This window comes from Acomys russatus, chromosome 18 (genome assembly GCF_903995435.1).
Source record: "Acomys russatus chromosome 18, mAcoRus1.1, whole genome shotgun sequence".
NCBI lineage: Eukaryota > Metazoa > Chordata > Mammalia > Rodentia > Muridae > Acomys > Acomys russatus.
In genome coordinates, this window is record NC_067154.1 from 37,239,019 (window position 1) to 37,253,137 (window position 14,119).

A 14,119-nucleotide genomic window follows, 5' to 3' on the forward strand; every position below is an offset into this window, starting at 1 on the left:
TAACTTCTCCTCTTGGCTGCCTGTTGGATGTCCTCACAGATTATAAGAACAGGTTTCTGTCATTAAGGAACTGTCTATATCACAAATATGAGTCTCTTTTAATAAACCAGCCTTTGGTAACTCTAGTTATTTTATGCTACAATACAAAACATTACCGATAACTGTTCCTCAACTAACTATAAATTGACCAAATTTGGTGTCTGGTGATTTCTTTTTTTCCCTTAATTCTGTTTGACCTTTTACTCCTTTTGGCACCAGCAAGTAAATCTATAAAAATCCAGTTCCTGAGACGTTCTTATCTCAGGAATCCCTTCCTTATCCTTACCATCTGATATAAAACAACCACAGTGGCAAAGAAAACCCCCCAAAATATACAAGTCTGTCAAGGTTGCTTGATGACAACCACACAGGCACCTGCTCTCCCGATATTCAAAGAAGCCATCTGTTGAATAAGATGGAACAGAGACAAAGGTTACCATCATAGAATGATACAAAAATTGTGAGACATTTCAAATTATACACATGAAAAACATTAATAACTGTGCTTACATTATTCCATTGTAGTCACAGATAGAAAAGACAACGAAATCACTGAAATTTCTATTTCAAAAAGAACAACTACTTTATATTAAGATGATAAAACATGGAATCACCCATAAAGAATTTTAACAACAAAAAAGTAGGTTTGAGTGAAATGAATTTAAGATAAAAACATTCCAACAAAATTTACTTCATGGATGTACTTGTTATATTTCATTATAAAAGTTATAGCACTGCTATTATTTCAAAGTTATTTCCACAGATATCCTCTGGCATTAAATGTATTATATATTCAACCAAGGTACAGACAACTCACAAAGTAGTATCTTCAATAATTTTCTTATGGCTCATAAATATAAATTTGGTACAATGCTTATTAAATGTGTTTTATAATATGATTATCATTAAAATGAGCATGAGCATTGTATAAAATGTCCCAAATATAAACATTGATAAATACATATTAAACTAAATATTTCAGAAACAATCTAATCAAACACATCATTTGGATGTAATCCATAGATGTATAATTAAGTTATAATTTTGTGTTTGGTTGTCTTAAAATATCACATATAAGAAATGATAAAACATCATGTAAAATTATGAAGTAACAAAATGATAAAGATGAAATAAAGCCAAACATCTTCATATGATTTTCTTACTAAGAAAAACACAGTAAAGCTTCTAAATATGTAAGATTTAATGAAATCCTTCTAAGAGTTTCATTAACTATTTACCTACTAATTCTTCTAAACGTATTTAGTGCTGCTAATGAACCCCTCAGAATATTAGCAAAATTCATATAATTTCTGCTATTCCTTCAGTTAATAAATTATTTGCAAAAACCAAGTTAAGGTAGTATTACTTTTTTTTTTTTTTTAAAGAGAACATTGTCCTGAAACTTGAAGAGACAGGGGCATACATTGATACTGTTCCTGGATCACACTTTATAAATTTTGCAACAATGATTTTTTAAAAGATTTATTTATTATTTTGTATGCAATGCTCTGCCTGCATGTACACCTGCAGGCCAGAAGAGGATATCAGATCATGCTATAGATGGTTGTGAGCCACCATGTGGTTGCTGGGAATTGATCTCAGGACTGCTGGGAGGAACAGTCAGTGCTCTTAACCTCTGAGCCATCCCTTCAGCCCATGTTACAGTCATTTTAATATCACACCGTGTATCATCACCTGTATACTATCCATATGACAAATAAGGGAATTGAGTACCAAGGAACAGTGCAAATCCCACAGGAGAGAAGGCAATTTAAAGCATTGACTATCTTTCATTATCTGAACTTTTCATTTGTCAACTATTATGAAAGTCATAGAAGGCATTTTTTCCAAAATATGAAGAACCTGGACCAATTTCTACATATGCTCTATGGACTTCAAAAAGAAACTGTTGGTGATGGTTTAAAAGAAAAGGAACTTTAAACATAAATGGGTGTTGGATTTTGTCAAATGCTTTTTCTGCATCTAAAGAGATGATCATGTGGTTTTTCTCTTTCAGTTTGTTTATATGGTAGATTACATTGATGGATTTCCATATGTTAAACCATCCCTGCATGCCTGGAATGAAGCCTACCTGGTCATAGTGAATGATGTCTTTGATATGCTGTTGTATTCGCTTTGTGAGTATTTTGTTGAGTATTTTTGCATCAATGTTCATAAGAGAAATTGGTCTGAAATTCTCTTTTTTTGTTGGGTCTTTGTGGGGTTTAGGTATCAATGTGACTGTGGCCTCATAGAATGAATTTGGTAATATTCCATCCGTTTCTATCTTTCAGGATAGCTTGAATAGTATCGGTATTAGCTCCTCTTTGAAGGACAGGTAGAAATCTGCGCTGAAACCCTGGTTTTTTGTTTTGTTTTGTTTGTTTTTTGTTTTTTGTTTTTTTGGTTTTTTTTTTGGATGGGAGACTATCAATGGTTGCTTCTATTTCTATAGGCGAAATAGGGCTATTTAATTTGTTTATCTGGTCTTGATTCAATTTTGGCAAGTGGAATTGGTTGAGGAAATTGTCCATTTCCCTTAGATTTTCAAATTTTGTGGCATAAATGCCGTTAAAGTAGGTTCTTATGATTCTTTGTATTTCTTCAGTGTCTGTTGTTATGTCTCCCTTTTCATTTCTGATTTTGTTTGTTTGGTTAGTGTTTCTCTGTCTTTTAGTTAGATCGGCTAACAGTTTGTCTAACTACTCAGCTATTAAAAACAAGGAATTTCCGAAATTTGTGGACAAATGGATTGAACTAGAAATTATCATAATGAGTGAGTTCACCCAGAAGCAAAAAGAGTTAAATGGTATATACTCACTTATATTGAGACACTAGTCCAAGGGGTACATCCCCATGAAAAACTTTACCTACCAGGAAAGTGGGTCAGAGGAGAGGACATTCTGTTGAGACTTTAGGGGTGAGAAGCCTGGGAGAATGAGTGAATAGAAGGATCCAGAGGGTCCCAGAAAACTACAGGCAGATCTGGGCCCTGGGGGCCTCCTCAAACTATGGCACCAGCCAAGGAAAATATAGGCAGTAAACTTCGAACCCCTACCCAGACTAGCCGATGGACAGGACATTCTCCACCGTTAAGTGGAGAAGGAGATCTGACTTTCACGCAAACTCTGGTGCCCCATATTTGACCATGTCCCTTGGATGGGGACGCCTGGTGGCACTCAGAGGAAGGATAACAGGTCACCAAGAAGAGACTCGATACCCTATGAGCATATACAGGAGGAGGAGGTCTCCCTCAGTCACAGCCATAGGGGAGGGGAATAGGGGGGAAGCGGGAGGGAGGGAGGAATGGGAGGATACAAGGGAGGGGCTAACAACTGAGATGTAATATAAATAAATTAATAATAAAAAAAGAAAAAAAATTTAAAAAAAGAAAAGGAAATGAAAGAAATTGAACAAACAGAAGGGTTGAATGGTTATATATTTTTAAAGTTTCCCCAATGCTCTCTGACACATATTTACTATATTAAGTGCTGCGTACTATGCTATAAATAGTTTGAGAAACTTTACTTATAATCTGTATACTTATACCCTCATACATAGATTTGAGTATTTTGTGGGCAATAAGCTTCCCCTTTTATGATAAATGTGTAATTTCACAGGTGGTTTTACTGTTTTCTCTCAATTTCCTTTTTATTTTCTTAATGTCTGTGAATGAAAAGACTATCCAGCCTGTCAAGCAACATGGGGGACCCCTGGGAATTCAAGGTAATCATCAAGGTTCCTATATATCTCCAAATAGATTATTTCTCTCATCCTTCCTGTTTTCTACTCTGTGTTATAATTTTATCTTGCATAGAAATGATTTGCTTCTCTCGCCTTCTCCTAATCATTTTTAAACATTTCTAATCCAATAATTTAAGTACAATTCATATTCATTGCTAATAATGAACACACTTCACTACGCATCTTTTAAAGAAAAGAATCTTTAGCACGGTTTCTGGTTATACGTAATGTAGAGTTTGTTTATCCATTTCCCCAGACTTAATGTTTTTCACTTCATTTCTTGCTTAGTGAAATTTGTCATGCAATATTCCTCTAGCTGTTACAGATGATGATTTTTAAAAGCCAAATCATTCCCACTTACTTAAGAGGTTAATTAACTCTCTGCCTCCTTTTTTGGCCACATTTAAGATTTTATTTACAGCCGGAAAAGATTTTTACCTATGGACCATATATCAGAGTGTAGAGCATTTCTTTACCAAAAACTTAATCAGTCTGCTTTAACCATTCCATATTTATGGCACAAAAATTAAGTATATAATTATATTTTCTTTATTTATTATATTTGTTCACATTGCATCACAACTGTTATACTCTCCTCCTATCTTCCCGTTCCTACCCTCCCTTCCTCTTCTTCCCTATTCCCCTCCCCTGGACCTCTGATGGGGGTTGGGCGCCTTCTACCCCACTGTCTTTACACCGCCTATAAGGTTAGCCTGCATCTCCTTCCTCTGTGTGGCTGCAAGGCTGTCCTGCCAAGGGTCAGTAATCAAATCATGAGTACTAGAGTGCATGTCAGAGGTTCAGCTGCACTTGATCATGCCATGCCTTGCAGAGGAGAATTAGCTGTCCATTGTCTGCATCTGCACAAGGGGTCAAGGTTCTCTGCATTCATTTACCTTGGTTGGTGCATAAGTTTATGTAGGTACCCCAGTGTCCAGATCCACAGGTTTTGATGGACACCCCATGGAACTCCTGACCCCTCCCTGTCCTAGCATCTCCCCACTCTTCCATACAACTCTCAGCACTTTGCTGATAGTCCAGATTCAAGTCCTCATAACTGGATTTGGGTTACCTCACTCAGGATGCCCTTTTCTAGTCCCAGCCATTTCTCTGCAAATTTCAAGATTTCCTTCTTTTTAATAGCTGAATAGCATTCCGTTGTGTAAATGTGCCACAGTTTCTTTATCCATTCTTCTGTTGAGGGATATATTGATTGTTTCCAGATTCTGGCTATTACAAATAAAGCTGCTATGGACATAGTTTTTTATTATTTTAATTTTTTTACATATACATTTATATTATTTTACCTATATACAATAAACTACCTACAGCAAGAAGAACCACGAAACAATCAGGAATTATATAAATGTTACATTCATGGTGTTTTGGCTACTCGTATTTGCCAACCTTGAAGAAAACATCTTTCTCATCTTGGAACATCTAAAATTCTGAATATAAATCAATATCTATCATATTTCATCTTTATCAGCTTAAAACATCTATCTAGACATAAAACCATAGTTAAGCAAATGTCCTTGTTGTATAGTGGAACATCTTTCAGGTGTATGTCCAGGAGTTGAATAACTGGACCACTATAGTGGTAGCACTATTCCCAGATTTCTGAGAAAAGCACGATATTGACATGTTTGCGCTCCCACCATCAATGGAGAAGTGTTCCCCTTTTTCTACATCCTTGCCAGCATGTGCTATCACATGTGTTTTTTGATTTTTGCAATTCTGAAGGGTGTAAGATGCAATCTCAGCGTTGTTTTTATTTGCATTTCCCTGATGACTAAAGACATTAAGCTTTTCTTTAAGTGCTTCTCAGCCATTTGATGTTCCTCTGTTGTAAATTCTATGATTAGCTCTGTCCTCCATTTATTCAGTAGACTATTTGGTTTGTTGATGTTTAATTTATTGAATTCTTTATAGATTTTGGATATTAGTCCATTGTCTAATGTAGGGTTGGTGAAGATCTTTTCCCAGTCTGTAGGCTGTCATTTTATTCTGTTGACAGTGTCCTTTCCTTTGCCTTACAGTAGCTTTTTAGTTTCATGAGGTCCATTTTATTAATTGTTGGTCTTAGAGCCTGAGCTGTTGATGTTCTGTTCAGGAAGTTGTCTCCTGTGCAAATGAGTTCAAGGCTCTTCCCCACTTTATCTTCTAATAGATTTAGTGTGTCTGTTTTTATGTTGAAGTATTTAATCCATTTGGACTTTAATTTTGTGTAGTGTGATATATATATGGATCTATTTGTATTTTCCTACATGTATACATACAGTTAAACCAGCACCATTTGTTGAAGAAACTACCTTTTTTCCATTGTATGGTTTTGGCCTCTTTGTCAAAAATCAGTTGTTGGTAGTGCTGAGGGTTTCTCTCTGAGTCTTCAATTTCATTACATTGGTCAACCAGCCTATTTCTATGCCAGTACCATGCTGTTATTATTACTGTTTTTCTATAGTCCAGCTTGAGATCAGGGATGGAAATTACTTTAGAAGATCATTTATTTTACAGAATTGTTTAAGCTACTCTAGGTTTTTTGTTTTTCCATATGAATTTGAGAATGGATCTTTAAAGGTCTGTAAAAAATTGTTTAAGTATTTTGAAAATGATGGCACTGAATCTGTAGCTATCTTTTGATAAGATGGCCCTTTTTTCCTATGTTGATTCTCCCAATCCACAAGTATGGGATATCTTTCTATCTTCTTATATCTTCTTCAATTTCCTGCTTTAGAGACTTGAAGTTATTTTATATGTCTTTCAATTGCTTGGTTAGAATTACACCAAGATACCTTATGTTATTTTTGGTTATTGTTTTGTTATGTTATTGTTTGGTTATTTTTGGTTATGTTTGGTTATGTTTGGTTATTGTAATTTCCCTAATTTCATTCTCAGCCCATTTGTCACTTGTATATAGGTTGGCTACTGACTTTTTTTTAGTTGATTTTGTTTCCAGCCACTTTGCTGAGGGTATTTATCAGTTGTAGGAGTTCCTTGGTAGGATTTTTGGGGTCACTTTTATATATTGTCACGTTATTTATGAATACTGATACTTTGACTTCTTCCATTCCAATTTGAATGTATTGTACAGTTAACTCACCCTGATCTCCTTTAGTTGTTTTAATGCACTAGCTATTACTACAAGTACTGTATTGAAGAGATATGGAGAGAGTGGACAGCCTTGTCTTGTCTGTGATTTCAGTGGAATTGATCTAAATTTCTCTCCATTTAATTTGATTTTGACTATAGGCTTGCTGTATATTGCTTTTACTATGTTTAGGTATGTGCTTTGTATGCCTGATCTCTTTAAGACTATTAACACGAATGGGTGTTGGATTTTGTCAAATGCTTTTTCGTCATCTAAGGAGATGATCATCTATTTTTCCTCCTTTCAGTTTATTTATATGGTTGATTACATTGATGGATTTCCATATATTGAACCACACTGCCTGACTGGAACATATCAGACTTTGTCAGGGTGGATGAGATTTTTGATATATTCTTGGATTCAGTTTTTTTGAATATTTTTGTATCAATGTTCATAATGGAAATTTGCCTAAAAACCTTTTTATTCAGTTTTTGTGTGGCTTAGTTACTTAGGTGACTGTGGCTTCATAGTGATCTTCTATTTCTTGTTTGAATGTCTGGTGGAACTCTCTGCTGAATCCATCTGTCCCTGGGCTTTTTTTGATTGAGAGACTTTGGATAGCTGCTTCTATTTCCTTAGGGGGCAGAGGACTATGTAATTTGTTTGCCTAATCTTGATTCAACTTTGATAAGTGGAATTTGTCAAGAAAAATGTCTGTATCATTTAGATTTTCAAAGTTTGTGACATATAGGCTTTTGAAGTAAGACCGAATGATTCTTTGGATTTCCTCTGTATCTGTTGTTATATTTCACTTTTCTTTTCTGTTTGTTTGGCTAATGTTTTGTCTATCTTATTGATTTTGTCAAAGAACCAGCTCTTGGTTTCCTTGCTTATTTGAATTGTTTTCTTTGTTTCTAATTTATTGATTTTAACACTAAGTTTGATTACTTCTAGCCTGCTGTTGGGTGTGTCTGCTTCTTTTATTCCCTCAGCTTTTACATGTACAGTTAAGTTGCTTGTATGAGATATCTTCAATTTTTTATGAAGGCACTTAGTGGTAATAACTTTCCTCTAAGCACTGCTTTTATTATGTCCCATAGCTTTGGGTATGGTATGCTTGCATTTTCATTAAATTCTAGGAATTCTTTAATTTCTTTCTTTATTTCAACCTTGACCTGGATGTCATGGAGTAGACCATTGTTCAGTTTCGATATGTGCAGGTTGTTTGTTATTTCTATTGTTGTTGAAATTTAGCTTTAGTTCCAGGGGGTCTGATAACATACAGCAGAACATTTCAACTTCCTTGTATCTGCTGAGCCTTGCTTTGTGATCTACTATATATGATCAATTTTGGAGAAGGCTCTGTGAGGAGATGAGAATAAGGTATATTCTTTTGTGTTTTGGTGAAAAGTTCTGTGGATGTCTGTTAAGTCCATTGATTCATGACCTCTGTTAGCTTCATTATTTCTCTATTTAGTTTCTTCCTGGATTATATGTCCATTGGTGAGAGTGGGGTGTTAAAGTATCCTACTATTAATGTGTTGGGATCAATGTTTGATTTAAGCTTTAAAAGTGTTTCTTTTATGAAAGTGGTTGCCCATGTATTTGGGGCATAGATATTTAGGAATGTGATATCCACTTGGTGGAATTTTCCTTTGTTGAGGATGAAGTGGCCTTCCTTATAATTCTTGATTAATTTTAGTTGAAAGTTCATTTTATTAGGTATTGGAATGGCTACTCTTGCTTGTTTGTAGGGTCCATTTGCTTGGAGAACTATTTTTTAGCCCTTTACTCTCAGGTAATATCTATCTTTATTGCTGAGTTGTATTTCCTGAATGGAGCAGAAAGATTCTCTTTCCACAGATATTCTGTTAGTGTGTGTATTTTTATTGGAGAGTTGAGGCCATTGATGTTGAAGGATATTAGTGACCAGTGATTATTTGTTCCTTTTATTGAGATTTTGGTGGTGATAGTGTGTGGCTATGCTGCTTTTCTTTTGGCTTTCTGTTATGAAATTATCTATATACCATTATATATTATGTATTTGACCTCATTGGTTGGATGTTTCTTCTAATATCTTCTGCAGGGCTGGTTTAGTTCACAGATATTGTTTGGTTTTGTCATGGAATATCTTGTTTTTTCCATCTATGGTGATTGGAAGGTTTCTGGATATAGCAGTCTGTATTGGCATCTGTGGCTTCAGTATCTGCATGACATCACTCCAAACTCTTCTGTTTTTTTATAATCTCTGTTGAGAAGTCAGGTGTGATTCTCATGGGTCTGCCTCTATATCTTACTTGGCCATTTTCCCTTGCTGCTTTTAATGTCTTTCTTTCTTCTGTAGATTTAGTGCTTTGATTATTATGTGGTAGGAAGAATTTCTTTTTTCTTCTAGTGTATTTGGTGCTTTGTAAACCTTTTGTGTTTTTAAGGCATCTCTTTCTTTAGATGGGGAAATTTTCGTCTATGATTTGTTTAAAATATTTTTTGTTCCTTGGACCCTGTACTCTTCTTTTTCATTTCTTCCTATTATTCTGAGGTTATATCCTTGACTTCTTGGATATCTTGTGTCACTAATTTTTCTGTTTTTATATTTTCTTTGAGAGATGTATCAATGTCTTCAATGGTGTCTTCAGTGCCTTAGATTATTTTCTCTATCTCTTGTATTTTGTTGGTGAAACTTACTTCTATGATGCCTGATCTCTAAGTTTTCCATTTCCAGAGTTTTTTAGGTTTGTGTTTTCTTAACTGATTCTAATTCCATTTTCATGTCTTCAATAGCTTTAATCATTTCCTTCACCAGTTTGATTGTGATTTCCTGTTTGTCCTTGATGACTTCTATTCATTTATTTGTCTTTTCCTGTAATTCTTGGAAGGATCTATTCATTTCTTCTTTATATTCCTAAAATAACTTCACAGGCATAGCTTTAAGGTCATTTTCCTGAATTTAGCAGCATTAAAGTATCCGTTTCTTTTTTGCGATTTTTGGCGGAGCCATGCTGTCCTGGGGTTTTGTTGATTGTGTTCTTATTCCTTCCTATGGCCATCTTCTCTGGGTACTCCGGTTTTTAAGACGGCAGTTAAGGGAGAAGGTTCCTTCGGAAGGCAGCTTTTGGGTTTACAGGCCTAGCAGACACTGTCCTCCTTTAACTTAAATTCATCTGAGCATCTGCCATCTAGGATTCCGGATTCAGCAGATTTCCACTGTCCACTTTGTCTCTTCATGGGGATCAGCAGCAGAGGAGAAAAGTGACTTGGAGGCCCAAATGCTGTATCTGGAACCCAGATGCTGTTCTCGAGGGTCCGCTATGTGGAGAGTACAAGGTTCTCACAGTTCATAGCTCCCAGACTAGGGACCAGCTGTAAACTCCCAGTTTGTCCCCCTCTGAGAAACATAAAATTCATTGTTATGGATTACTTATCAGTTTCACTGCCTCTGATCCTCTGCTCCCCAGGGAACTGCCTGAATTTGAGTATGCAAAGAGTGCAGGTCGTTAGAAGTTCCTGATTTTGGATCCCAGGCCCTGACTTCTGGTTGCTGGAGTTGTACATGTGTGAGTGTATGTGTAGTGGGGTGCTGGCTCTAGTCCTTCCCAACTCCTCTGTTTTCCTGTTCTGACTGTTAAGGCCCCAAGTCGGTGTTTTGGATCGAGCAGCCCATTCACTCACTGGTTTGGCTGTGGAGATCTGGTTTCCCTGAGGCTTCCTGCTCTCTGCTTGAGTTTTTGGTGCAGTGCAGGGTGCTCAAAGCTTGTGACTCCTCGACTTGGGGAACATCTGGCCATGATGGAGTGGGGGCTGGTTCTGATCCTCCCCAACTCCTTCACTTCAGTTGGTTTCATAGCATCTGATACTCTGCTCCCTAGACATGGTAAGCATTGGGTCCTGCCATCTTGGCTTACTTGAAATTATATATATATATATATATATATATATATATATATATATATATATATATATATATATTATTTTAACCAACTTAACTCATATATTTTAAAATATTTCTCATTGTCTCCCCACCAAAACCAAAATTATACATTTCATCATGGTGTCCTTAAAAGGTTGATACAGAATCAAGTAGAACAGTCGAGCGATGGTGTAGATGTGGTACCATGTGATCTTGTTACCTTTCAACAACTTTCTCTATATAAATTAGGTAGAGACAAATTTAATTCAGACAAGAGAATAATGATACTCCTCAATTAACTTATGTAACAAACATTGGCATCTCTCTTACAACATAAACAATAGTTCTGAATTTTTATGGCTTGAAGGGCACATAGCACAGAGGCACGCTGAGAGCCCCCTGGAAGTGCAAATTCCAATGTAACTTTACCTAGGTGAGAGGAAGATGAATTTACTTTTGTGTTTCAGACACATTTTCTCTAACCAAGTGGAATGATTGAGCTCAATGTTAATGGCAGAGTAAAACACATTAATGCACAGATGTGCACATATGAGTCTTCCTCAGAGAACAATTGTTTCAGTACTATACTTCTATCCAACCTGCCAGGCTTTAAAAATTTTATGTATTCTTGAATATTTTCAGAGTTTTTGCTTTTTTATTCTGAAGATTAGCACTTTGTGAGAGCTTGCCAAGAAAATTCACGTGCATTAGTATAGAAATTGAATAAAAATGATAAGCTTTTTGAGCGAATGTACATTGGCATAATGAACATTTCAAAAAGGAATATATATATATATATATATATATATGTACACACACACACACACACACATATATATATATATATATATATATATATATATATATATATATATATATATAGTCTCTATGTGTCTAAAGAGTCTCCTCTTATAGTCCCTCAAGAGCCTTAAAAGTCTAAGAGATGAAAAGATATGAAATTAAAATATTTAATTTAGTATTTAAAAATTATATGTTCATTATATTAAAACAATATTTTAATAAAACCAATTTTCTGTTTGTAAAATGCTATGTGATCCAGAGAGTGAAATTTTAAATAAAGATGTGAAAAGAGGTCTCTAGGAAACTTAAACCTATTGTTATCACATACATTATTTTGATTTCTATTTTTGTGAAGTGATGAGCATAATGATACTTTATGATAAATATTTAATGAAGATATTACATTACATCATTAGGTTCTGTAAATTCCACTCATTTACTGTTCATTTTTATTAGTACTTTGTGTAAAAATCACAACAATGAAGTAGGACTTTTTTCAAACAAATAAATCACTATTTAATTTACACAGTATCTGTTGTGGAAACACTTGGGATATAGCAATGTGAAACATCCAAATATATCCTGCAGCATTTTGACCAATAATATAAAAAAATTCTTGTTTTTCTTATACCTGATGCCCTTTGGGTAAAAAATTCTCTTCCAATTGTAGAAAAAATTGGAAAGTCGAAATACTTAGTTTTAATAGTGATCTTTCTCCTGCAATATCTTTCTTTTATTTTCCTAATTCTAGCAAATATGTGTATTTTTATTGCATTCTAGAGTTTTGGTTTTGGAGAAAGAATTATTTACAATGCAGGAATGATAACTTTGGAATTGTGCTTAGATGTTAGTACATCTGAATACACCTACTGAGATAAAACTCATCATTAAAGATGAATCATCAATGATGGCATATATGCACATATATGTAAATATGATTCGTGTAAACTCATTAATCTCCTTTAGATACAATTTTCTTCATATTATGAGCCAAATCTTAACCTGTAGCTTATTAAATCATACAACTATGTCTGCTGTTTGTTTCCACAAAATAAATGTTTGAATTTCACTGTGCTCGTCAACGGAAACTTTATTTGTTGAAAGAATATGTTACTGTTACTATTAACTAAGTAGAGAAATAGAAAAGTAAACAGAAAGTGTACAACAATTTAATTTAGAGAAACACATCTAGGAATGTTGCAGTCACTCTACTATAAGCAAAGTCATTACAGCCACATAGTCCAAGATGTTTTCTCCTTATACAGTTTTCCCTGTAATTATCTTGCTGTCTACCCTGCTAATATTTTCTGGAGCTTTTCAAACAGAATGGTTTCTCTTGCATTCTATTCTTATTTTAACTATAGTATATATTCAAAGATATATTTTCACTCAAGATGAGACAATGATTTATCTTCATCTTTCAAGACGATGGAGCTTTCCATCTGATGCCATTATTTGGATCCCTTTTGCATTTCCTTTAAAATCAACTAAGTACATATTTTACTCCATTTTCTGCTTGTGGTTATGAGATTAGTACTTATAGCTTTTTATAGTTTTACTAAGGGATAATTTTTACTTAGAGCTGTAATGCACATAGGCAAACAGCTGTATGGAAGAAGTGACACATTCTATAAGCTCCAAGTTTTTGCTACAGGCAATTTTAACCAAACATCCTGTTATGGCTCTGTGTACAAGTATATTGTACTTCCACTTTTTACTTTAGATCACTCAGATCTTTTAGTGTTCCTTATTCTGACTCACTATAAAGTCTCTTTGAAAGATGAATATATTTTAGTAGCATAAGTTTATTTTAATATTACCTGTATAAGAAAACAATATACAAAACGAATTAGCTATTTTTTCAAGGCTCTAATGATACATATGACTAAGCCAGTCACTTTGCTGTAGAGTGGTTCTATTAGATAACCTGCAATTAGTATAAGCATCTTCCATAAAACATAACTTAAATAAACTCTGTTAGTAACTTATGCCTGTAACAATCTTACCTGTGTCCACTCATTAGTTTGTGGATCATAGGATTCCATGGTATTGAGGTATGTTTGTCCATCATAGCCACCAACAGCATATAGCCTGTCACCAAGGAGACAGACACCAACAGCATCTCGAGGCATACTCAAAGGAGCCACCATAGTCCATGTGTCTGTTTTTGGATCATACCTAAAAATCAAGGACAATATACTAGAATTTATACTCATACTCAACTTTTATTCCCTGAATCATAATTTTTAAAAACATGATCTGAAAATGAAAACTTAGAACTTTTGCTCTTAGGTTCAGTAATTTTGACAATTAAATATTCTGAAAGTAATATCCATGATATTGTTCATTCTAAGATTTAATGCATTTGAAAACATACTTGGATCCTCAAATTTATAAAGATTAATTTGATAAGAAATGAATGTCCTGATCTTATTTTCAAGATGAATAGTTAGGTAAGTTGATATTTTCCACAGGAAAGGAAGGTTTTTAAACTAGGTTGGAGTGCTATTGTAATGAAGGGAAACTAATGTCTTGGG

At 34.6% G+C, this 14,119-nt stretch overlaps 1 protein-coding gene across 1 annotated transcript in view; it reads right to left on the bottom strand.

Annotated features, from left to right (window-relative positions):
- Positions 1 to 203: 203 nt before the first annotated feature.
- Positions 204 to 14,119, bottom strand: part of Klhl1 (kelch like family member 1) — a 203,252-nt gene continuing 189,336 nt past the window's right edge. Inside the window, exons 9-10 of the mRNA XM_051160901.1 lie at positions 13,589 to 13,760; positions 204 to 442 (exon numbers count right to left, since the gene is read on the bottom strand). Coding sequence (XP_051016858.1) covers positions 383 to 442; positions 13,589 to 13,760 — 232 coding nt within the window. The 3' untranslated portion in view covers positions 204 to 382. The remainder of the gene's footprint in view (positions 443 to 13,588; positions 13,761 to 14,119) is intronic.